The sequence below is a fragment of the Thunnus thynnus genome, chromosome 22, assembly GCF_963924715.1.
Source record: "Thunnus thynnus chromosome 22, fThuThy2.1, whole genome shotgun sequence".
In the NCBI taxonomy this organism is placed as follows: domain Eukaryota; kingdom Metazoa; phylum Chordata; class Actinopteri; order Scombriformes; family Scombridae; genus Thunnus; species Thunnus thynnus.
The window spans coordinates 1,823,109-1,847,311 of NC_089538.1; the positions used below are offsets into that span (position 1 = coordinate 1,823,109).

General features: G+C 40.9%; 1 protein-coding gene across 2 annotated transcripts in view; it reads right to left on the reverse strand.

Moving 5' to 3' along the window:
* Nucleotides 1–284: 284 nt before the first annotated feature.
* rtn3 (reticulon 3) overlaps nucleotides 285–24,203 on the reverse strand; it is a 34,717-nt gene continuing 10,798 nt past the window's right edge. For both annotated transcript variants that reach the window (XM_067579662.1, XM_067579663.1), the window contains 6 exons: nucleotides 13,831–14,038; nucleotides 11,454–11,592; nucleotides 8,168–8,237; nucleotides 5,470–5,516; nucleotides 3,950–4,008; nucleotides 285–3,835 (listed from right to left, as the gene is read on the reverse strand). In XM_067579662.1, the coding sequence (XP_067435763.1) occupies nucleotides 3,787–3,835; nucleotides 3,950–4,008; nucleotides 5,470–5,516; nucleotides 8,168–8,237; nucleotides 11,454–11,592; nucleotides 13,831–14,038 (572 nt within the window). In that variant the 3' untranslated portion in view covers nucleotides 285–3,786. The remainder of the gene's footprint in view (nucleotides 3,836–3,949; nucleotides 4,009–5,469; nucleotides 5,517–8,167; nucleotides 8,238–11,453; nucleotides 11,593–13,830; nucleotides 14,039–24,203) is intronic.

Consider the following 24,203-nt stretch of genomic DNA (forward strand, 5'->3'; position numbering starts at 1 on the left):
TATGACTTTGATTCCATTATGTAATACCACAACAGCTTTAAATGGGTCTGCATGTGATTATTAACACTTAATGGTTTTAGTATGGTGGCCAGCTCTAAAATTAGAAACTATAATCCTCTCTCCACCCAAACACCATGACAGACAGCAGCCTCTCAAGTCAAATCTTCTTATTTTAGATATTTCATCTGGATGCGTTTTAATCCTCCGTCCTCCCACAGTGCAGGCATGCTGGGAAAATATGTGCTGTTTTTGTAAAAGGGAGACAGAAGATCCACCAAGCCGCGGTCCTTTGACGTGTTTTTATTAATTTCACTTTGACATCAGTACAGAGACCACATACTTTTTTTCAGTTTTCTTCTTTTTTTTTCCTGCAACATCTTTCCAAAAGCTTCAAAACATTGGAACCAAAGTCATAGCTAATACAAAACAGAGCTGATGTTAGTGAACAACGTCTAGATACCAGTAAGAGTCAAAAGCAACAAGACTCGCCAGAGACAAAAAAAAAAAAAAAGAAAAAAAAAAAAAAGTAAAACACACTCCTGCCACACACTCCCATACCCGATGAAAACACAGAGGAACAAACAGGAAAAGGAGAAAAGCAACATGCTGTGAGGGAACAGGTGAATCATATATATTACACTTTAAAGAAATAAGCCAACAAGGATTCTCTTTAGCCTCGGCAGCACACTGTAACACAGGTCACATGGCCTTTCCTGAACTAAAGTTACAATTAAAGGTGCATATGGGAAGCAAATTAGATTTCATAGCGCAACACATGTGGAGACAGAATGGTTCAGCTTCAAGGTAGCTGGTTGTACATTAAAGGGTTGTTTCACCCAAAACACAAAACTAAAACTCTCAGCTCCACTGGTGTCTGGCATACAGATACATTTGGTTCTGTTTTATTCCTCCAGAATTCAGAGAACTATAGCTACATTTGTAACTATGGCGAGATACAACCAGAATAAGTGAGAAAATGTTTTTAATTATTATTTTGTAATTTGGGTGAACTGATCCTTTAAATAAACTAATCAAACTTCTAATACAAATGTGTTCCAGAAGCTTGAGTGAAATTCAGTTTTTTAGATGAAAACAAGCTACAATATGCAACTTCTTCACATTCAAATAAATAAGCAGGATGCATAATATCACAGTCTATGCCTGATTCCCCATTGCACTCGCTGTATGCTCCTTCAGCGCCTGTGGAGCCTTTAGAGATGCTACTTACCTCAGCCTCAGGCTAGCTGACAGCTCATCAGCATGAGTGCCAAGCGCCAGGGCTGCAACCTGGGGCTAACAGCTAGCATCTCCAACAGAAACGTTGCATATTTCTTAAACACCCAGAGTCTGAATGAGACACTGTGCATGAGGAGTCAACCAAGACATCTGCGAGGTGATCACAGTGAGACGACACACAGTGGAGGGCATGCATGGAGAGGAATGTTGGACCAGAGGAAACATTCTGCACACAGGCATATGTCTGAGTAGTAGTAGTAGTTGTGTGACTGCATTGAGAGGCAATGAAAGAATGTTCTTCCACTGTTGGCCATTCAGTATTCAGGGGGACATTTTACTCCGTGCAAACTTACTTTGGGGCACGATGAGATGAACAGCAACACGAACATACTTTAATTTCCTTCTATATATTCATCCCTTAAAACAATATGAAGACATAGCAGTAGTGCTAACATATGACTATGGTTTTTACTGACTTCAAAAACACCATTGTAACAATCACAAGTAATAATCATATTAAACAAAAATCAGGGTCAAGAATATGATACAGCCTAATATAAAGGGTGAGAATCTGTTTCCAGCGTACACTAGATAGTTAGACATGCGCCTCATGGCAGTCAGAGAAAAAGAACAAAGTGACAAACAGACCTCTAGAAAACTGCTTCCACCTTCCCCCAGCTACACTCCTTATTCACAGATCCCTGATTTTCTCACCCACCTAATCTCTAAACTTCCTCTCAGGTCACTGTTGAGGTTTTCTATGGAGTCTAAAGTGTGCCAAAAGAATTATAGACCTTTACAGTGCTAAATCCTGAAATCTTTTAATAAATTTCAAATAGCTATAACAAATTGAGTTTTAAATGTAATTAATATTCAATTTGAATTTTTCACAAAATAAAAGTTTCAAAATATTAAAATTTGATTTTATTCCATTTACTACAGTGTCAATTCATTTGTCTCTTACTTTAAAATTCAGAGTTGATATTTAACCTTTCTCTTAAATTTGTGAAATTTAAAATTAAAATACCAAAAAATTAAGTCAAACCCACAGTGGGGCAAGAGGTACTCTTGACTGGCCAGATTCCTGCCAACACAATGAATAATTTGTGAATTCTTTTTAAAAATCAATTATTATTTTAAATTTATCCTTTAAGGACAGCTAAATGAAAACATAATTTTATCTGGATTTTAATTAAACACTATGAAACTCTATAATTATTCCAGTTGCACCCTCCACCCTCCATATAGTTTTGAAACTATATGGAGGTCAACAGCTGATTTTAAAAACATTCGCAGTGAGCTGGGAGAGCATTTTCAGGATTTGGGTTGTGTTATCAGATCAGGGAGTGTATCTCTTAACTTATCAAACAATCAGGAATTTATTACTCCACTTTAAAATTATGAAGCTCAATGACACTTAACATAACTCTTACAATGCTGTTGTCAAGCTAGTAGGGAGTCAAAGCAGCCATCCTATAATTAATATCAATAACAGTAATAAGCAGTGATAAGAATAATCAAAATTTACAAGTGAATGTGAGACCTCAACACTTTGTGGCTTGAACAGGTGTGACAAAAGGAGTTAGGACTGCTGTAAGTGAGGGAACTTTCCTTTGATATAAAAAGCGAGGCTAACATGTTCCATACAGCAGAGAGAGCCTGTTGTTGTCTTAAGGTGTATATACATACAGAAAACTGTTCAAAAATGCATCTGATCAAAAGAGGGTGAACTAGACCAAATTATCACAGCTGGCTCAGTGTTCCAATCCTTTTATTTCAACCTGCTCATGGGCTTAAAAAATAAAAGTTCAGTGCATTGCAGAAACTTACATAAACAAGTGCCTGTAAAGTTAATGGAAACAAACTCAGTAACAGGCCAATCAGTAACAGCAAACCCATTACCAGCTTCTAAAAATGAACTCATATCTAGCCATACAACAGCTGTAGAGCAAGAGCAGGAAAAGACTAGCCACAATGTAACCCAAAAGGTTGGTTTTATTCCATTTTTTTTTTTTTTTAAACATTTTTCTTTTTCTTGAATGTTTCCAGCTTAAATTATCCATTTACCCTCAGGGAACTGTGTGGTTTTAAGTACAGACATTTGCTTTTTTTGTGACACAAACAGCCATCATCCCCCCCTGCTCGCTGTACACGAAGTAACCAGGTCATAGATTCAGTCTAGTTCACTCGACCCTGCCTCCATTCCCCTGTGGCACAACCACAGACAGGCGGGGTCCGCCGCAGCGTTACATCACTTCCTCGCTAGCGACGCGCTTCCTGTCTGCACAGGCACAGTTCTTTTCTAATGCTTGCAAGTTAAGCTGCGCAGTAGTTTTACATTGAATATCGAGTAGCTCAGAGATTTTCTACCTAAGCAAGGTTCAGTGTAGTAGGATGGTGGTTGGTTGATGGAGTAGGGAGGAGAAGTTAGACTGGGGGCGGGGGTTAACTGGAGAAGGGTGGTGGTGGGGGATGGGGGGTAAGGGGGTTTAGGATGGTAATGAAGATGAGGATGATGGTGAAGGTATAGTTTTCAAATGGGGGAGCTGATCATTCAGTTTTGCTGCGCTTCACAGCTCCAGGGAGTTTCTCTTGCAACCTGCAGGAGAAAAGCAAAACGGATGTCAAATACTAAACATCTGTAATTAATGCATAAAAGTTAGTGGTTGTGAGGAGATGATCTACCCAATCACTGATGATTAGAGTCACTTACTTGGCCATTGTGGTGTTAATTTGAGTACGTGCCATGTCGATGTACTGATCAATCTGGGTCTGGAAGGAGAAAAGATGAGAGAAGAGCAGATAAGGTTAGTTAAGAAAAAGAAATCACATCACCTGAAAAAGGAACAAGGGATGATTTTGATAGCCTATCATTTGTGAGAAATAGTGATACTTCCAAGTTACTACGAAGAGCGGCCCTTATATAAACTAAGTAACAGCCGTGTTCACAGTGTCAAGCATGTTCTCAGTGGGTGAGGCTTTTTGCAGATGATGTGCTTCTTCTGGCCTCACTGACTCATTGGAAATGAGTGCAAAGAGTTCCAGTAACTAGGGGTCTTACCAGTAAGGCTAAGGTGGATCATGAGATTGAAGGGTGGTTTGGTGTAGCGCCAGCTGTAATGCAGATGTTGTACCAGACGGTTGTGGTTAAAGAGGGAGCTGAGCCTAAAGGCAAAGCTCTTGTTTTACAGTTGATGTGCGTTCTAAACTTCACCTGATAATGGGCTTTGGGTAATGATAGAATGTGGACAAAATAGGTTTCCTTTAGCAGAGTCTCTAGCTTTACCCTTGAGGGCGTTGATGTGTTTTAAAAGAAATGCTTGATCATTGAATAATGTCTAGAGAGGAACTTTGCATTGAGTCGAGGCAGTTGGAACATCAGATTAGGATGCTCCGTGGACACCTCACTGTGGAGGTATTCCAGGCACGTCCACCTGGGAGGAGACCCCGGGGCAGATCAGGAACTCACTGAAGGAATTATATCAACCTTCTGGCCTCAGAACGCCTCGGGGAGCCCCGAGAGGAGCTGGAGTCAGTAGCTAACAGGGAGGGTGTACAGGCTGCTTTGCTTGGCGTGCCATTGCCACGACCTCGACCCACATAAGCAGCAGAAAATGGCTGAATAGATTGTGAAACCTACAAGTCAGCTCTGTATCATCTGAACCTTTACAGGGAAATGCAAGTCAGGCATTGAATTACTGTTATAATTTTATTATGTACATAAAACCACCCATCTCACTGCTGAGGTTAATGCATCTTAAGTGAATATTAAAACATAAAAACAATCCCCATGAGTACATTAGTCTAAAAATTCACTGACAGAGCAGCTTTGAGGAACCTTATGTTTGGAGAAACCAATAAAACACTCTCAGTAAATCAACAAAACAGAACTTCACTTCATGAAGCCTGACTCACACAGTTGATGAGTATGACCCCTAAACTCATAAAGTTCCCATTTTGCATGATGTGCATCATTGGGATGCCGACGGCCATCTTATCTGAGCTAACAGTGCAATGACTTCATGTTCTCAGCAGCTTTGCGCTGGACAACAACAAGAGGGCCGCAAGAAAGCCTTCAGTGTCTGATGCAGACTGCAGTCATCAGTGAGCTCACTGCTGATGGATATGTCTGCTAACAACTGATGTCATCGCTGCTCTCAGGGAGGGTCAGGGACTTAAAGTTTGTCATCTGATACATTCATCATGTCCTGGGACATGAGGGCAGACTCTCACCTTGTTCTTCTCGTAGACCGGAGGCACGGCGAAGAGGAGGATGTCAGCTGCAGAGCACAGACACAAAGACATGTCACGAAACCAGTATCATACTGACTCACTAGCTAAATAAATACAAGTTAATGTGAGGCACACTATTTACTGCATATATCCTGATGTTGGCTAACATCATATACCCGTTACAAGGGCACTGTCATTAAGGGTAAATCCACAGATTCACATAAGGGATGAAACTTAAACATATGTTGCATTTCTGGCCTCAACCCAATCTGTGAGCACAGATAGGGTTTTCATCAGTTGCCAGCTGCTGTCACTGGCTCTGTTTACACCTGGTATTAACATCCGTCTCGGGTGATCCGATCACAAGTGGACAGCTCTAAATACAGGTGTGAAAACACTCAAGACGCATTGAGGACGGATTGAGATCTGATCACTCAGATCACATTCGGAGGTGGTCTGGGCCCTATGTGGTATTCTTTTAGTAGTGTAAATGCAATGCATCCTGGACCACATTGAAGGACCGCCTACTCAATGGACGTCCTCTACTTTCCAGCAGACTAGACACAGGACCTTCTGTCCAAAGCTGTTACAGGATAAACAAATGATTTCATTTTTCATATGAATTAAAAACATAACCCACGTCCTGTTTTTTGCTGTTTTTCCTGTTTCCCTAACCGGTTTTCCTCTTCAAATCGACAATTACAATAGATTTTAAACCATACATTTTTCACTTGTCTGTCCAAAAAAAATATTTCAGAATCTAAACGTTGCTGGATAGTTTCCTCTGTCCTGTCAAGTTGATATAGTGTTTAGTTTTGCTGCACTGCTCGACATAATAGAACTCAGGATTTATCAGGACGGCTGTTTTGGATGTGTAGAAGAACACAGAACACAGTGTAACATGCTTATCAACTCAAGGTGTGTTCAAACTATCACTGTGAAAGTTGCTGAGCTATTCAGAAAAAAAAAATATTCCTGCTAACTTTGAAGTCTGGAAATCTACTGTGTGCATGATACATGCAAATCAGTTTTTGACACTGTAACCAAAAACTGAACATAGATACCTTCACAATGGTAGAATTTATTGTGGTCTACATGTTCTGACAAGCTCTACCTTGATTATAATGTTTATGCATTCATCTGGGTTGCCTTCAATTACATTTGTGCCTTCTCATCAATATGTTTTAACAGCAAAGGCAAGTTCATCGTGGGCTTTATTTGTCCTGGGTTTTGCCTCTCAGGCAAGTGTGTAAGAGTTATGAACTCAATATTATCAATCTCAATTCTCCGAGGCCACAAATGAGGCTCAATGATACAGAAATTTAAGTAACATTTGTAATTCTTTTGTTAGACTAACAGGGCATGAAGCCCAATGTCATCATAAAGTGTTACATTAAAGGAATAGTTCAACATTTTGGTTTTGTTGCCAAGAGTTAGATGGTAAGATGATGCATACATAACTCCCTGTAATACTGCAATGGATTAAACAAAAAAGTGATCTCCTTTGGACAGAGCCAGGCTATGTGTTAAAAGTCTTTGTGCTAAGCTAGGCTAACCAGCTGCTGGCTGTAGCTTCATATTCAATGTACAGTCATGAGAGTAGTATTGATCTTCTCATCCATCTCTTGGCAAGAAAGCAAATATGTGTACATCTCAAAACTCTTCCTTTAACAATCTTTAAGAAACTCCACTGAAAAGAATAAAATATTCAAATGGAAAGAGACATGGCTCAGCTTTTAGGTCAATTTAAACTGTATTTGTTGGACCACAGAAGAGCAAACCATTAGATGGTGCTACCATGAGTGGTAGTCCATCTTGGGACAGTGCAATGTGGTGAGCTGTTCACCACTCCTTATACAACCTTACAGCTTATCTTGTCAACCCACTACACATCACTAGACTAAGTGAGCATGGTAGCCTCATTACAACCCCTAGACATGATGGTCTTTATAACTTTACATGCTGCTGTTCTTCAGTAGCATGCTATGTTATTATTTGTGTAGAGTGAGAGTGGAAAGCCTTCATTTTAATGCTCCACCAACCACCAAAAATGTGTCCTTTTGCAACTCTTAATGAGTCATAGTAGTAGTTCCCACTGTTCCACAAGTGGAAGATTCCATGGCTTTGATATGACTTTCCATGAATATGTTGGAGCACTTCTCTCACCTACATTCTGTCCTTCCTGGTTTATTCTAAGTAATAAATAAATATATCAGCCAATAGTGTTTTTTAAAAACACATAACATTATATGGGTTTTTTTTTTAAAAATTGCGACCAAGATGCATACTGAGCAGGATATTTTACAGTGTAAAAATCAAGTTGTCACTGACACTATTTCAGTTTGGAATTTCTGCACTGCAATGTCTTGGTACCTATTGGCTGATGTAAACACTGATATTATATAAAATATCTGCAATAAGCCAATTTGGTGAATAGAAATGATTAAACTGCTTTCTAATGCAACAAAGCTGGGTAATAATCATCTACCCTATACACTTAAATTCAAACAAATTTGAAAAAAAAAAACAAAAAACAGTCATGAACTCAAATGTATGCTTGGGAAAGTACAGAGAAGAGTAAGAATTCACACAACAGTCTCTTAATGGGTCATTGTAAATTCATTTCACAAATAAAAATGCAATGCAAGCATTTGAATGGGTGAAACAGACATGAACTCTAGGTTCCCACAGTGCTTACCCAGGATGAGGATGGTGATTCCATTGAAGACAGCTCCTACGTAGGTCAACAGCCACATGGCCACAGCCAGCTGGAGACAGAACGGCAAACAAAAGAAGCCCAGAGGGCGACTCAGAGAGGTGGAGCATTTCTAGGACAACATACAACACTTCACACACATCTGCTTCAATGGGGTTGAACTGATGTCAATACACTGGAAATTCTCAAATTAAGTCCAGTGTTCAAACATCCCACAGTATGAATTCCATCAGTACAACAGTCATGTCGTACTCACCACTCACTAACCACTAAAACAAACACTGTTTTCATTCACTGATGAATTGTGCTAGCTACTGATTTCTGAACTAATGGATATTTGGCAGTATTTAGGGCATTAAAAAAAAAAGAAAAGATTTTTATGGCCTGGTAGCAGGACCAGGCCTGTACAATTAGAGGGGAAACACTGGATTGTGCCCCTTTAGAATGTTGAATGCTTTTAATGTGAAACATCTGTGCAGCAAGTGTTGAGTTGATGGTAGCTTAAGAGAAAAAACAGAAGAGTAGAAGCGACTGGAAATGACTAGTGAATAAAAAAAATTCTGTTAAGAGAAACTCAGAGCAGCAGAGTGGTGAGTATCACATGGGTCCAATATTATACTGATGAGATTACATTATGCCAAATTTACCAAGACAACAAGTACACAGTATCAAGTTTGCATCAACAGTAAATTTCAAACAGGAGCAGATCATGTCTCTAATAAAAGCCTTTTTCAAATGAAGGGCTGGTTCTCTATTATTTTAGAACCGCTATTTGAGAACTTACGGTAAACCTTTTATTGAAAATAAGACACTGTTTACCACCTCTGATGTGGCACAATCAGTTTGAGTGATATATATTTTTAGAATTGATGACTGCTACTGTTGTGGAAATTTTCTGTCACACTACACAGGGCGTTTGGAGTTCAGTTTAAGTTTACTACTATTTGTGCAGAATAACAAGTCATCTCTACAATGAAAGGTTTAGGATGAGAGAGAGTTCTCATCAGTGGGGTGCACGTTGATGAGGTTTTTAATTTTGCATTGGCAAAACATTTATTATAGAGCCTTTTTATCTTCCTGACAGGAAGAAACCTCTGGGTTAAACACTGAACTCTTCTGTATTTTCATCCATCCTTTCTAAACTATTTAAAGCTTTGCTGCAATAAAGCATCACGCTGTACCTGGAAAGTAGAATAATAGTATTTCTAATTTCCACACTCCATAGCATTGCTTTTTTCATACCATTTTGAAATCTAGTATACAATTATAGAATTTATGTGTGTGTATGATAGCTGTGGCAGTGGTGCCTTCAAGATGATGAGGAGCGGTGAAGAGGTGGGGGCTTCTGTGGCTTTGTGCTGCAGCTCTTGCTCACAGTATTATTAAGTGGACTCGGTATTATTCCTGCTTGGCTGACAGTGAGTTTGACAGTAGCTAGGCTCTGATGGCTGCTTGCTATAATCTGATAGGCCAATGGCTGCTGAATCAAGCGCTAGCGGAGACAAAGCTCTCTTTCTCTTCTTTTATTCTCTCTCTCTCTGCTGTTATCTGATAGCTCCTCATGCTGACCCAGGGCCGTCTAAGTACAATATAAGTGAGAATTATATCTCATACGCAGTAAATATGGTTGTGGAGTTCAGTGCTGGGACTTTCCACTACTGCAAGAGTTTATATTAGCGAAAAAGCTTTCAAACACCTCAGACAACTAAATGCCCGACACAGCACCTTGTGTTGCCTCATCAGCTTGTTTCTCAGGACTGTATAGGTGTGTACAGACTGAACCTGACGGACCTCTCCGTCTCCCCTGTTAGTTTTGTTGCACCTGTTAGGGAGTGACGACTTGACACTGAGTCATGGAGATATCATGTATGAACTTGCACAACTCTGCTTGTCTTCAACCTGAGCAGTTCTAATCAGCAATAAGCAAAAACCCTGCTGTGAGTGTGAGGGGCCTTTAGAATATAAGTTGCTTTGTTATGGCTTTGTTATGATGTTCTTCCTTGCACTTTATTGTACAAACTGGGACATTTTGGATATACGCTTTTAACAAGGTCACAGCAGGACTGTCCTTATTTTTATGTGTTGTTTGGTAGGTTGAGTCTGTTGTGTGTGGGAGAGACAATAGGGAGATGACATTGTTATTGATTTTCATTGATACTGACTCACTTCTGTTAACACATGAACATCTGTCTGTCTGTAGGTTGTTTTCTGCACTATTTTTGAGACAGACAGCCAATCAGCAGTCTGTCACACATACTGGTGCACCAACTTATACATTTTACTCCCATTAAAGTAAGAAAGATTATTGATAAGAGTACCTCTAAGTATCCTGTACGAGCAGTACTGGTATCAATACTGACAGAATCCTAATGATCTGTGCTGGTATAATAAACTGAATTCCAACAGAATGTTTTGGCTTTACTTTGCTGCCTTTTTGGTAGGGTTATCTGATAACCTTACAAAGATGTTTTAATTGATTGTCTTTCTTGCTTATTGTTTCAAGGTTTTATAGTCATTCCAACACATTGTACATGTAAAGGAACGACATTCACATTATGCAGGTCCACATGCAATAAGATATAGAAAACAACACATTAAAATGGGAATAAAATACAGGAAATACCAAAAATTAATAAAATACCAAAGTATAAATTAAAAAAAAGTAAAAGTATATGATTATGAGATACAAGTTTATATACTGAAAAGGTAAATCAGGGCTCTGCTGGGAAACAACATGGCATCTAGTGCCTTGCAACACTTTGTAGTTTAACACGTGATTTTTTCATTTTTATATATTTTCATTGAATCATTTAAGTGTTTTCCCATGTTTCCGTTACAATCAACAGCACTGCCGGGAAATCCTGCAGGTACCTGGAACTTGAATTTAGTATCCGTTCCTGGGCAGTGCCTGAATTCAGTTCAGGAACTCATCCGCAAAGCAGGCAGAGAACAATGGAAAGTTTTGATGTGTAGTTGTTGTGTTCCAGGCCAGCTGTTTGAGTTATACATTTTCTAAATCATATAATCATCCAATAATATAATTATAAGCTCTGGGGTTTATTATAACAATAAAGATCTGAATCTGACTATAATGTGACCGACTTCCCCTTGTGATGAGTTACTAGTGTACCAACCAGAGCTATAAAAAGGCTGGACCCAGGAGATGAGTCTTTGTGGGACAGAGTGGGAATAGCTTCATTAACGAGCAGACTAAATGATCAGATCGCAGGATGACCATGCACAGCGACTGAAGGCCGGAGATGCTCACCTTTAGGGAGTCCACCAGGTCCTCGACCAGGAAGAGGCGGCTCATCTGCTTCAGGGCTCGGTTGATGTAGGTCAGACTGGTGTCCACGTGCTTGCGGAAAGTCTCAGGGGGGATGCTGACATCCTTATCTATCAGTGCTCTGCAGAGAGGGAGGAGGAAGAGAAGGTGAGCACAAAATGAGGCTAAGTGTCCGGGCAGGAAGTGCTGCATGAAACATTCTGAACCAGTCTGTGGTGAAAAAGGCTTTCAGGAGGAAACTTAATTTAATGTATTACTGGCTTATAGGGCTGTTGGTCAAGACCAATGGCTCAATGATTACTTGGGCAAGGGAGTCAGGCATGATATTTTGCAATTGAGGTGGCTTAACAGTTATTTCAAAAGAGAGAATTTAACAAAAACGTCTCACCATTTGGAAAGTAATAAATGGAGTAACTGAATTAAAGAGGGTGAAACCAAAAAAATGACCTGGCAACTTTAATCTGCACTATATACATTCACCAGCCACTTTATTAGGTCCACCTGTTCAACTGCTTGTTAACACAAATATCTAATCAGCCAATCATTTGGCAGCAACTCAATGGCATGTAGCCATAGTTAAGACGATCTGCTGAAGTTCAAACAAAACATCAGAATGGGGAAGAAAGGTGATTTAAGTGACCTTGAATGTGGCAGACGGGCTGTTTTAAGTATTTCAGAAATGGCTGATCTACTTGGATTTTCATGCACAACCATCTCTAGGGTTGGTCCGAGAAAGAGAAAATATCCAGTGAGCGGCAGTTCTCTTGGCAAAAATGCCTTGTTGATGACAGGTCAGAGGAGAATGGCCATACCAACTCGATAGAAAGGCAGCAGTAACTCAAATAACCACTCGTTACAGTCGAGGTATACAGAAGAGCATCTCTGAACACACAACACATCGAACCTTGAAGCAGATGGACTACAGCAGTAGAAGACCACACCGGGCGCCACTGCTGTCAACTAAGAAGAGGAAACTGAGGCTACAATTGGCACAGGCTCATGAAAATTGAACAACAGAAGATTGGAAAAACAGTGATGTCTGATGAGTCTTGATTTCTGTTGCGATATTCAGATGGTAGGGTTAGAATTTGGCGTAAACAACATGAAAGCATGGATCCATCCTGCCTTGTATTGATGGTTCAGGCTGGTGGTGTAATGGTGTAGGGGATATTTGCTTGACACACTTTGGGCCCCTTGAGCATCGTTTAAACGCCACAGCCTACCTGACTAATGTTACTGACCATATCCATCCCTTTATGACTACAGTGTACCCATCTCCTAATGGCTAATTGTCACAAAGCTCAAATCATCTCAAACTGGTTTCTTGAACATGACAATAGCACTGTACTCAAATGGCCTCTACAGTCACCAGATCTCAATCTAATAGAGCACCTTTTAGATGTGGTGGACTGGGAGATTGGCGTCATGGATGAGCAGCCGACAAATCTGCAGCAACTGCCTGATGTTGTCATGTCAGTATGGACCAAAATCTCTGAGGAATGTTTCCAGCACTTTGTTGAATCTCTGCCACGAAGAATTAAGGCAGTTCTGAAGGCAAAAGGGGGACCAACCTGGCACTGGCAAGGTGTACCTAATAAAGTGGCCAGTGAGTGTAACTAAGTTAAACATTGAATTATTTTGTTTGGAGGCTGAAATGACCCAAGAGGAGGATTTTGTGCAATGCCTTTGAAGAGGAGTTGTGTGCTATGAACTCTGTGAAGCACTGCTCTGGGCTCCACCATAAAAGTTGTTCTATAAATAAAGAGGTTATATGAGGCTATGCCAGGCCTGACCTCTAACATTCTGAAACTTAGTAGTCTTTACAGCTGCGCACACTTTAATGGCTTCTGAGGCTGAATCTAAGGCAGTGGTTTGTTTAATGGGATGAAAACATGTGGCAGCGCATGACTGAAACATGGCTCGGTGCACTAGTGAGCTATATCACAATCAATGATTTATACTTCTTACATCATTCCATACATGAAGCTAGAATACTCAATCTTTCCAGCTGAAAGCATCTGATTGACTAATGCTTAATTCAGCTGCTGTCGGCCTGTACACGGCTCTCATGTCACATTTAGAAGGCAAATAGGACTTTCTTAAAATACTTTTTATATACACACATCTTGAAATAAATGTGAACTTTACACCTACAGGTCAGTTTACTCACAAGGAGTAATTAGTAGGAATATTAGCCTGCGAAGTCTGAGAAAGGGTTAGGGCATTAGATATGCATATAAGTATAACATTGGCTTTGGCTGTCTGTAGCATCCTTGTCAAAAGGGTCAATCAGACTCCAAATAACAAGCAAGACAAGGTCCATTGGATGCAACAGTAGCCTTTCGAGACGTTGTCTTACTTGAAGGGGTGTCCATCGCTGGACTTCTGCACGGCCTGGACGACAGACTTGTAGATGCGGAAGGTGATGGTGACGCAGAGCAGAGCCAGCAGGAGGTAGGAGGCCACGCTGATGACACTGAAGGCTGCCAGCGACAGCAGCAGCAGCATGGACAGACCGAACACCAAGCCCGACTTCTTGGGGTCTCGCCAGTGGATCAGGTCCATGACTGCAGAGAAGGTGAAAGGAGGTGTTACAATGATGTTTGTTGGCTTTGACTCACTACAATAAAAAGATCCATGATATTAAGTTATAAATGATGATTTGTCCTAGCCGTCTTTATACATTTAATGAGGTTTTATTTTTGTCAAAAAAAAAAAAATGAATTGAGTTGAACCACTGAATGTGTGAGGTGGGACTTATTTAACTAATTTGGATGGGTTTAATGGGGATAGTCGAAATTGACAGATATTTTAAAAGTGTTTTATTATCATAGATTCTGAAATAAAGTCTCAAATAATAACCAGCATAAACAAACAAAAAGCCAGCCATTAATAAAGGCTGGCTAAAAAAACAAAAAAAACAATGGTGGGTGGTGGTTAATGTGTTAATGTGAAGGTTGTTAATGTGAAAACGTGTGAGCAGGAAGTGCTGAATTGTACATTATACTGAATTTCTCCAGACAATAGCAAACTATGACGGAAGTTTTGAGTGTGTTAACAGCAAATTAGAATAGGAGCAGATCATAAAACAGCGAGGCTTTCTCATTATAACAAGATAAAACTTACTTATAAAATATTGGAAATTGAATCAGTGCTTGTTTTGCGAAAAAATATGTTTATCTGAAGCTAATATTAGGCTTCAGTTATCCAGATTAGTCAAATTTTAGTGCAAAACATGATACAATACAAGCCTTCAAAAGTTTAAAAAAAAAGTATCAACCAGGCACAAGAAAAAAAAACAACAAAAAAAAAAAAACACTGAAAAAGTAGTTGAGCTCCAACTCTGGCCCAGTAAAACATAAATATGCATCATCATTTTCCTCTGGCATCTGTAGCTGAGAATAACACTGCTGTAGATGCCCGTTTCATGTTTGTATGCATGTCGTGTGAGGAACCGTGCATGCAGAAGTGATAGCCTCTATACAAGGCGGTTATGTAATGCTGGGGTTGGCATTCTCAAAACGCCGCTCCTCCCTCTACGTGGGGAAAAAAAGGGGGTATTTAAAAAAGCCTTGTGTAAGTGGTGGAGGAACCACGTGGGCCGATGCCTCGGGGACAGTTCAGGCCTCAGTGCTCCGGCAAGTTTAATGGGAACACACGTTATATAGGAACCTCAAAACACACATATCATGGAAAAGTGAAGACAGCTACAGTGAAGTCTTTCTCCTCTGTTTTTCTTTGCGAAAGACTCTCGTTCCATAACCACAAATGTATGACATGAATTAAAATGGTTCCGCAGTGGAAAACTTGCCATGTCTTTTGCAATAGGAGTACCCAAAAGACATCTGTTTCATGAGATTTAAATCTCATCTTTGGCCAAGGAAACTCTATCAGACCCCTCTTTGACTTTTACTCTAAAACTCTTTGGCCACATGGAATGTTTTTGGTGGAGGAGGGGGGGTGCAGGGTGACCAGGCCTTTCCTCTACACTTTGTTTGAATAGTAGTCCAGCTGAACCTGCTTTCTTGACACTTCACAATACAAACGGCATGTACCAAAAACACTCAATAGTGCTGACTCTGCCGCTTCATTGTAAATATAGACATTAACGTTATCTAACTCCTTAACATCTAAAAAAAAAAATCTGTCACACATCTAAAACCTGTCACGCTAGTTTTATACATGTTTTGCAAACAGTAAAAGGTTAAACATGCGGATGAATTGGAGACAGATTTACCGACAGACAACCAACATTTCTCAACTGTGATAGACAATCAGATGGAAACAAATCAGTTGAGTACACTGATCACTGCATACATATTGAACTGAACTGATATGACATAAAAAGGACTCTAAAACACAACTGATGGCTACAAAAACATTTTCCATTTATTTATTTCTCTCGTGTTCTAGTGTTGCCATGTTTTGCATTATGTGTCATACCACTACATGGCTTGTTAATTTCCTTTACAATGTAGCAGTTACTGTTTATTAACAAGGAATAATTCTTGTCATGTTAAGAGCTGAAGCTGTTTACAAGAATCAGAGAGAAAAGCGGCAGCACAGCTGTGGTGCTGAGATAGAGAGAGAGAGAGAGAGAGAGAGAGAGAGAGAGCTCTATTGTTCCTGATTCTGTCTGCTGGGCCAACAATGACTCTGTGAAAACCTCATAACTCCAGTACAGTACAATTTACACGCATCAGCTTACAAAACCGATTGAAGGACATTAAAGTGCCTGCTGGCCAAGCTGGATACAAAGTTGGCTTCTTCAGAGATATAATGTTTTTATCTGACAGCGACAATGAGCGGGGTTTCCTCGCCCTGCACTGCAGGGGTGTGTGTTTCATCCCAGCGTGCTTTGCTGTCGGTACCCAGTACCCACAAGGAGGCAGCTGGAGCTTGACGGCCCTCGTTCATTATCTCTCTCTCTGTATGTCTCTCGCCCTCGCTCTACTCTGCTGAGGCGCAGTGGCCTGCTTTCACTGTGCAGTGTGCAGCTCTTAAAGCTACACAGCCACAGGAGTGGAACTACAGTTTCACAATTCCACACTATACTAGAATAACTATTCTAATTTTAAAAGTACAACATGTTCCAAGACTTGCTTTAATGGCTATGTCACCTTGAGTCTATTGCCTGTTATTTTAAGGAACAAAGGAGAACAAACTTTGTTGATACAGGTAAGTACTGCTTGAGACTGCTTTTCCATACATGACATCATCTGTTCTACAAAAAACCCATCTGCTTTAGTTTCAGATATTTAAAGATCTCTGCCATGAATGAAATCCATACAATTTACAGCGAATGCTAAACTCAATGTAACTGCAGGGAACGGCTGTCACCACTGATGCAGTGGATGAATCCATAGGCATACCGTATGTTATTGCTGATCTAATCTAAGCCATCTGCTATTGTGTCTCAAACTGGGCACACAGGCAGACAGACAGCAGAGCAATCATTTTGTACATGATCATACCCAATCCCATCAGTGAGCATTCAGGGCCAATATTGACTCTGACCTGGTAGCTGATCTACAGAACACACACTATTATCACACTGACCAAACAGTCAAACAGTAACCAGTCACTGTTTCACTTGTCCAGTGACATTGAGTAGATGAAAGTAGGCCTCACAGTTCTGGTGACAGTTTGGTGGTATTAAGCACAGGGACCTCACCTTTGTTTCACTTTTTCAAAGTGAATCAGCTTCTAGTAGCAAGCATAAAAACACCCAAATCTGTATAGCATACCAGTCTTGAAGAAATTATAATATTTTTATATGAACAATGGATCACATGACTTCTTGGATGTGAAAGGTGTTGCTTGTAATGATGAACCCACAGAGAACCCAACTCTGCACTTCCACTTAACTCTACAGAGCTCATGTTTTGGTCTTTACAGCCCACAGCTTTTTAGTTACTGTTCAGTCTCATCGCTCTCATAGCTTTGTTTCCAGCAGCAGCAGAGAAAGCTGTAAATACCCACTATGCTCTACCTGCCCAACACCAAACGGCAGATAGATAAAGTTAGTGCCTAGAATAGTGGAGCATTTAGCAGCTAATGAGACAGATTTTTTTTCTTATTAGTGGAGTGAATATCGGACTTACATTCATCAAGTGAACAAACATGGCTCCAGATGTCAATTGCACAATTGTGACATCTCACCTTATCCGGGCCTTCAGGTTTCTCAGGTCAAGCACAACATGTGATGATCAGGTTTAACAATCAGCTAACGCTGCAGTTACCATGTAAACCAACCATCACGCCTCATTAACTTTAGAGTTATTTTCCTGACTCCATATGTGTCTTTATTAAGTTAGACTTATATAAAAATATGGCCATGATTAGATTTAATAAAATATGAACAATTTACCAGCTGATCCATCCAACAACCATGTTTGGGTAGCAGTGACACATTAAAGCTGTTTAACTACTAACTGTTTCAATAGAGTAATTAGCAATGAGATTATTTTAAGCAATGAGCCAGTACGCGAGTTCAAACCTTGCCCTATTTTTAATGACCCTATTTCAAAGCCTGACAGATGTTGTTGCTTCTGACTAAAAACAAGATAATAAGCCTGACAAACAAGACATTACAGGTCCGTATTAGACAGCTTAATAGGGTGTCAAATACCAAACACGTATTGACATGACCACTTCCTCTACTTTACCAGCATTCACAAAGGATTAACTCACATCTGAAAACAAATGGACTACTTGACTGCTTGAAACTAATCTTTGAAGTCCTGACAAAAAATCTGGTATTACAACTGGTTCACACAGAAATGTTCAGAACCACGTGTAGCTCCTACTATGTGGATTCCACTGACAGATGACTTTCCATTTTTCTTTGACCAAAACCCAGTATGGCAATGCAGCAAATGCCATGCATACCCAACATGACAACAGTCACACCCACAGACACGAACTCACCTAGCAAAGTATACCCCGCCTAATAACCTACTGAGTTGTGGAGCAGCACTGCAGAGAAGCACTAAAATAGCACAAGCTCGTGGCTTGAGGGGGAAGATTCAACAACACAGGCTCCTCTCCAGAACACGACACAAAACAGAGCTCCTTTTTTAACACAAAGTCATTGATATCACAATTAGGAAACAATTACGTTATGTACATTGCTAATAAGCATCACAGAACAATGAACGTTTGCTTTAAAATGCAGCTAAACTAACATCTCCTTTATGCCTCTTCTGCACACTTTCCATTAGTTTCAGGTTGCTAGAGCACCAGCATGCTGTTCTCAGCTGTGCCAACTCTAGGTCAAAGGATGCAACACATGTAGGCTAACCAGTGCATGTGTTAGGATTACTGTCTGCATACCAGCCTCTGTGCATGCGTGTGTGGAATGGAGATCATGTTTGCAGAGAAGGGGAGGGTACTGCAGGACTGGCTGCTGTATCTCCTGAAAAATAATACCTTCTGGTACTTTGCCCTTGCTCTGGTCAACTTCTAACGAAAATGATATACACAGTAATTATCCCACTAAGCTGATGGGGATAAAAACAATCTGGTTTGGAGCTGGTCTCATTTTCAAGAGAGGAAAAAAGGACGACTGCTCCTGGTTCAAGAGAGGAAGACTGGATAGGTGAGAACAGTCCTAACATCAAACTAATTTCCCAAGATGGCACTTTGCCTGAAACCCAAGTACAAATTACTGAACCGAAATAATTTGCACTTAGGGGGGGCCCTAGATATGCAATTAATTTTGCATCACTTTGTTTTTAAGTCCCATGCCTAGTCATTATGTCATGGTCATCTCCAAGTGTGCTGTGGAAAGTGGCATCAAGGCAGAAACCAGACACTGGGGATTGACTGTACCATTTTGACTTCCAAGGTTGTTGCAAGCCAACACTTGGACGCCATATTTAAACCCCTACCTACTTTGTCAATGGACCAAGCCAAGCTGTAAAGGACAGAGGGCAAAAGAGGGTCAGAGGCTCAGATGCAGTGGGGATCACCAGACCATATGCGGTGTAAGTGTCCGCATAGCACAATACATTGTTGATGAGCTCTTATAATCTCTGTGACAACTGCAGTCTCTACAGCTTTGATAGATTTCTATGAATTGCAGCTCTATAGAGACATATGTAATTAAATGCATTTGTTATCAGTGTTCACTTGCAAATAAGGGTGGGTATTATCAGATTACACCATCATTATCCTTACTTTAAATTTATTTAGCATTATTAAAAAAAAAACCTGAAGGCAGTTTCCCTGGACACTTAGGTGCATCTCTCGCTGGTATTCTTTCATGCATCGGGTATTTACACATTCTGACACTTCCACCTATTACCCAATTTTTTTGTGGCATTTAAGGCTGCACATGTGCGACCATGATCAAGAATAGACAACAACAGAATAGAACTCTCAAACAGAGCTAAACTCTTAATGGTTTGGTTAGGCATAATCTGCTAGTCTTATAGGGGTTTTTCATGCCACCTACTAGTGTGGCCATTCAGAACAGGTATTAACACTTTTGTTTTTAGATGTGGTTGGACAACATGTCGTACAAGCTAGTTCATTTGAAACATACTGAGACCCTTTATGGTCTTCTGGCATAACTCCTTACTGACTGACTAACAAAACACAGCTAGTTACTATTTATCAGAGAGCACTAAATAGGTCTGTGGAAATTGGCGAGCATCAGATGGTGCTTTTTTGCCAAAATTGCCTACATGTAAAGGTTATGTGAAAACAGAGCAACTTTGAAAAGGTGCAGGCAAGGACAAGGTGCAAGTGAGAAAAGGGGTGCTGTTGAGGTGACTGCGTGAGGTTAGCAGGCCTACTGCTCAAAAAGAGGAAGTGTTACCTGATAAGTGGGTTAGTATTGCTGTCAAGATATGCTCAGCAAGATGATAGGCCTCAGCCACCCATTCGTCGATGGCTTCTACCTCTTTGGAATATGTGCTTTCAAACACAAGGTTGCTTTGGGAACATGGAGCGTTAGGAACTGAGGTAAAGGAAGACTGCTGTATAGACGTAACATTAGGGTCAGCTTTGTCCTGGTCAGGAAATTTAGACTGGAGAATCACCACTTCCTCCTCCTCCTCTTGGCTGCTGCCCAGCTCTTTAAGAGCACTGATTGTAAGCTGTTCTTGTTCAAGATCCATCACCATTGTTGGAGGGGACTGGGAAGGAGGAAAACCGGTTTTGCTGAACTCATTCTTGGTGGGAACACCTTGGGGCGCATTGTCTGGTTCTTCAGCCTCCCTCGATTTCAGGCACTCTCTCATGAACTCTACAAAGCTATCTGTGGGCTCAGAAACTGAGCTATCAGGGTCAATGCTTTCGGAGTTGCTTGTTGTGTCGGGTGCATGACCTGAATCAGAGTCCTGCTTCTGCTCCTGCTCCTGTGCTGGGAGTGAGTTGCCATTTGTCAAGTTATCTGAAACAATGTCAGTGGTCATTTTATTGTCGACGTTTGGCTCCTTGATGCTGCTTATTGGCTCACTTTGGAAAGAATAATATGGGTCTTGGGGATAATCTCTTGAAGGCTGCTGACCAACTGGCTTGGGAAAGGTTTCGTCATCATTCTGTGACGCAGAGTCGTCCAGATTTTGACTGTCCTCCGGAACAGCGCTTTCACTCAGTGTTTCAATATGGATTTGAGAAGAGTCAGAAATAAACTGCTCCTTTGTATGTTTTAGCCCTTTGTCATCAATGTCGTCCAGGGGAGAGGATGCATCATAATCATAATCGAATGACTGTCTGTCATATATATCATCTTGCATGAAGCTGGTTTTAGAAAGCGTAGGCGTTTCAATATAAGCCTCTTTCTCAGCTGTGTTGTAAGTATAATGAGCTGGGTCCTTGGCAGTAAGATCAGTCTTGCAAGGTTTACCCAGCATTTCTTGTGCTTCATCTGACCACTCATCATCATTGTCTGGGAAGTCAACTTCTTCATTTGTGACTGTAAAAGAGGAGGGATCGTTTAATTTAGAGGAAGTGGTAGTGGTCTGTGATGTTTCAGGTTGTGCTTGGGAAACATCAGGCCCAGATTCCTCGGGTTTTGATGCCGATACCTCATGGACCGTTTCAGGGTGAGATGTGAGTATCTGGTGTTTGGGAGAGTATTCAGCATCAGAGTCTACAGGCGAGGATGGAGGAGAGTAGCCTTCCATGAATTCAGTTTCTAAGGGGCGTGTCTTGGGTGGTTCATAATTACTGTCCTCTGACTCTGGTTCTGGGTGTTTAGGAGCCTCTTTGACTGGATCTTTCACAACCTCATAATCCTCATCTTCCTCTGCTTCAAGCTCCATTTCCATCTCCTCATCACTGTAGTTTGGCTCATCGGTTTCAATAACATTGATTGTTGGAACCTGCATTAGCTTTCTTTCAGTCCTTGCTGGTGGGGTCTCCTTTTCCTCCTTTTCCTCAGTGGGAGGTGCAGGAGTTGAGGAGGCAAGAGTTGTGGGGGAATCATTTGAAACTGCAGGATCAGAGGATGGAGAAGGGACAGAAGTAGGAACAGTGACACCATCTTCAATGACAGTACTGTCTGACTCCCCTGAGCTGTCCACCTCACTGGCCTCTGGGGGCTCCATATCTCCAGCCCAAGTGGCCTTTTTGTCATCCAAAACATTTGGTTTAGCATCAGTGTCAACTGATGGGGAGACAGGAGGAGATGGGGAATCAAAGCCTGCAGGAGGTGCAGGTGATGCTGGAAGCACTGAATCAAGATTTGATGGAGCTTGGACACCTGATTTTTCCTGCTGATCCCACATGTAGGCTGTTGGCAAAAAACTAAGGTCAAACTCTGACTCCTCCTCAACACTTGGCTGCTTCTGTGCTTCTGAGAAATCATCCTTCACTTTTGGAGCTTCAAAGGGAGAATCCATGAAAGCATCAGGGACACCGGCAAAAGCAGCAGGAGCATCGGGTATAACAATGTCAGTCTCCTTCTCTTCCTTTGGCGTTACATTTTCTGAAGATGTGGTGCCTTTAATTAAATTTGCAGCATCAAAATCTGGCACCGGAGGTAAATGAGCCTTCATCCACTCTTCTGTTTCTTCAAATTCATTTCCTTGTCTTAAATCTCCAAGTACTTCAAATGGGGATTCTGGTGACTCCGGATCGGCGGAACCTGCTTTTTTCTGGACAGTTGGTGTAATTTTTTCAGTAGGAGACTTTTGGGTCTCAGTGGGAGATTTCTCATGGTGGCGGTCTCTGTAGTGAGAGTAACCTCCATCGCTTCTGAAATCGGGTTCCTTCTTTTTGGCAGCAAGAGCTTCCAGTGCTTTTATGCGCTCTGAAACAGGAGATGTCTTTATCGGCGAATCCGGTTGTCCATCTGGCGGCCCTGCTTCACTCCCGTAATTACCAGGGGAGAATGAGCCAGGTTGAGAAGGAAAGCGAAGTGATGTCGCTACACCTTCGCAGGGCTTGTCGGAGCCCAGTGCCACCGTTTTGTCTGCATTGCCATGCATGAAGAACAACAGCAAAGAGGGGAAAAGGAGGGGAGGTCATATAAATCACAGACACGCAACTCCCATGCACTTCTAACATTATTCAGCGAGGCCTTAATGTTGCAGCCCAAGCGTTCATGCATTGCATCATGGAAATGTAAGGCAGATTCATACAGTGGATGGGATCTTCACTTTTTGCACGCTGTACTTTGTGGAGCAGTATCTATACTCCACAAAGTTGCAGCACTCAGTATGGTAACTTATGTTATCTGAATGATCAAATGAAGCAGCAAAAGAAATAAAATTTCACTGACTCAGACTACTTGTCAACCATCATGTGTGGCTTAGATGACTGGTCAGTTCCCACCTGTATATATTGTCTATGACTTTCCACATGGGCAATTTCTTTTTGATCGCTTGTGTTTTAAGAGTATACTCTGTGAAACTTTAACAAGTCACTATTAAATTTCTAAAGGTTTTGATTTAGCAACTGTTCTCTGTACACACCTGCAGCTAAAATAAACATGATAATAGCTTTGGGTGATGTGTGATTTTCAAATGTTTTCCAAAAACCCCGCAATTTGGATTCAAGTCACTCAAACACACAAAAGGTCTCCACCATTCGCCTCTTAGTTTCATGTGATCTGAGGCATGATTTTAGTGTTTCTTTTGCTATGTGTGTAAGACCTCATTTTTTGCCATTTTCTAGGAAACTGATTATATAATGGCTATTTGTACATCAATACACATGTGGCAATCACTCATTCTACTAGCTTCAATGTAAAAGCCCGTGTCAATTTAACAGAAAACAAACCACAATAAGAGAAGCTGACAAACTGCTCACATTAAGTAATTGTCTTCATGAGAGATTCTTGTACTGACTATATTAAGATACCTTCAACACCCTGGTATGACACAAAATGACAAGCTCAGAAACAAGCCAGGTCAAGGAGATAAAGCCGGCCTGTACTTACTCCCTCAGCTCTTATTAAATTGGTGAGCATTACACTCGTTCAGAACCAGTAGGTCCAATATATAGACACGTTCAGGACACATACAGTTCATCCGCAAGTCCTCATGAAATAGATGGTGCTAGAAGTGTGGTGATATAGTAAGCAATCTCAGTGATAATTGGCAAATTAGCTGGTGCTGGTGAGAAAACACATCAGCCAGCTGTGAACATGTTAGTGCTTGCCATTTATTGACTTCTGTCTCCTGTCCATAAACTATTTCTCTTCTGTGGAGCAGTTTATACTCCACATTCGACAGAACAGACTTATAAAAGAAGCTGGCACAACACAGGTTCCTCTGT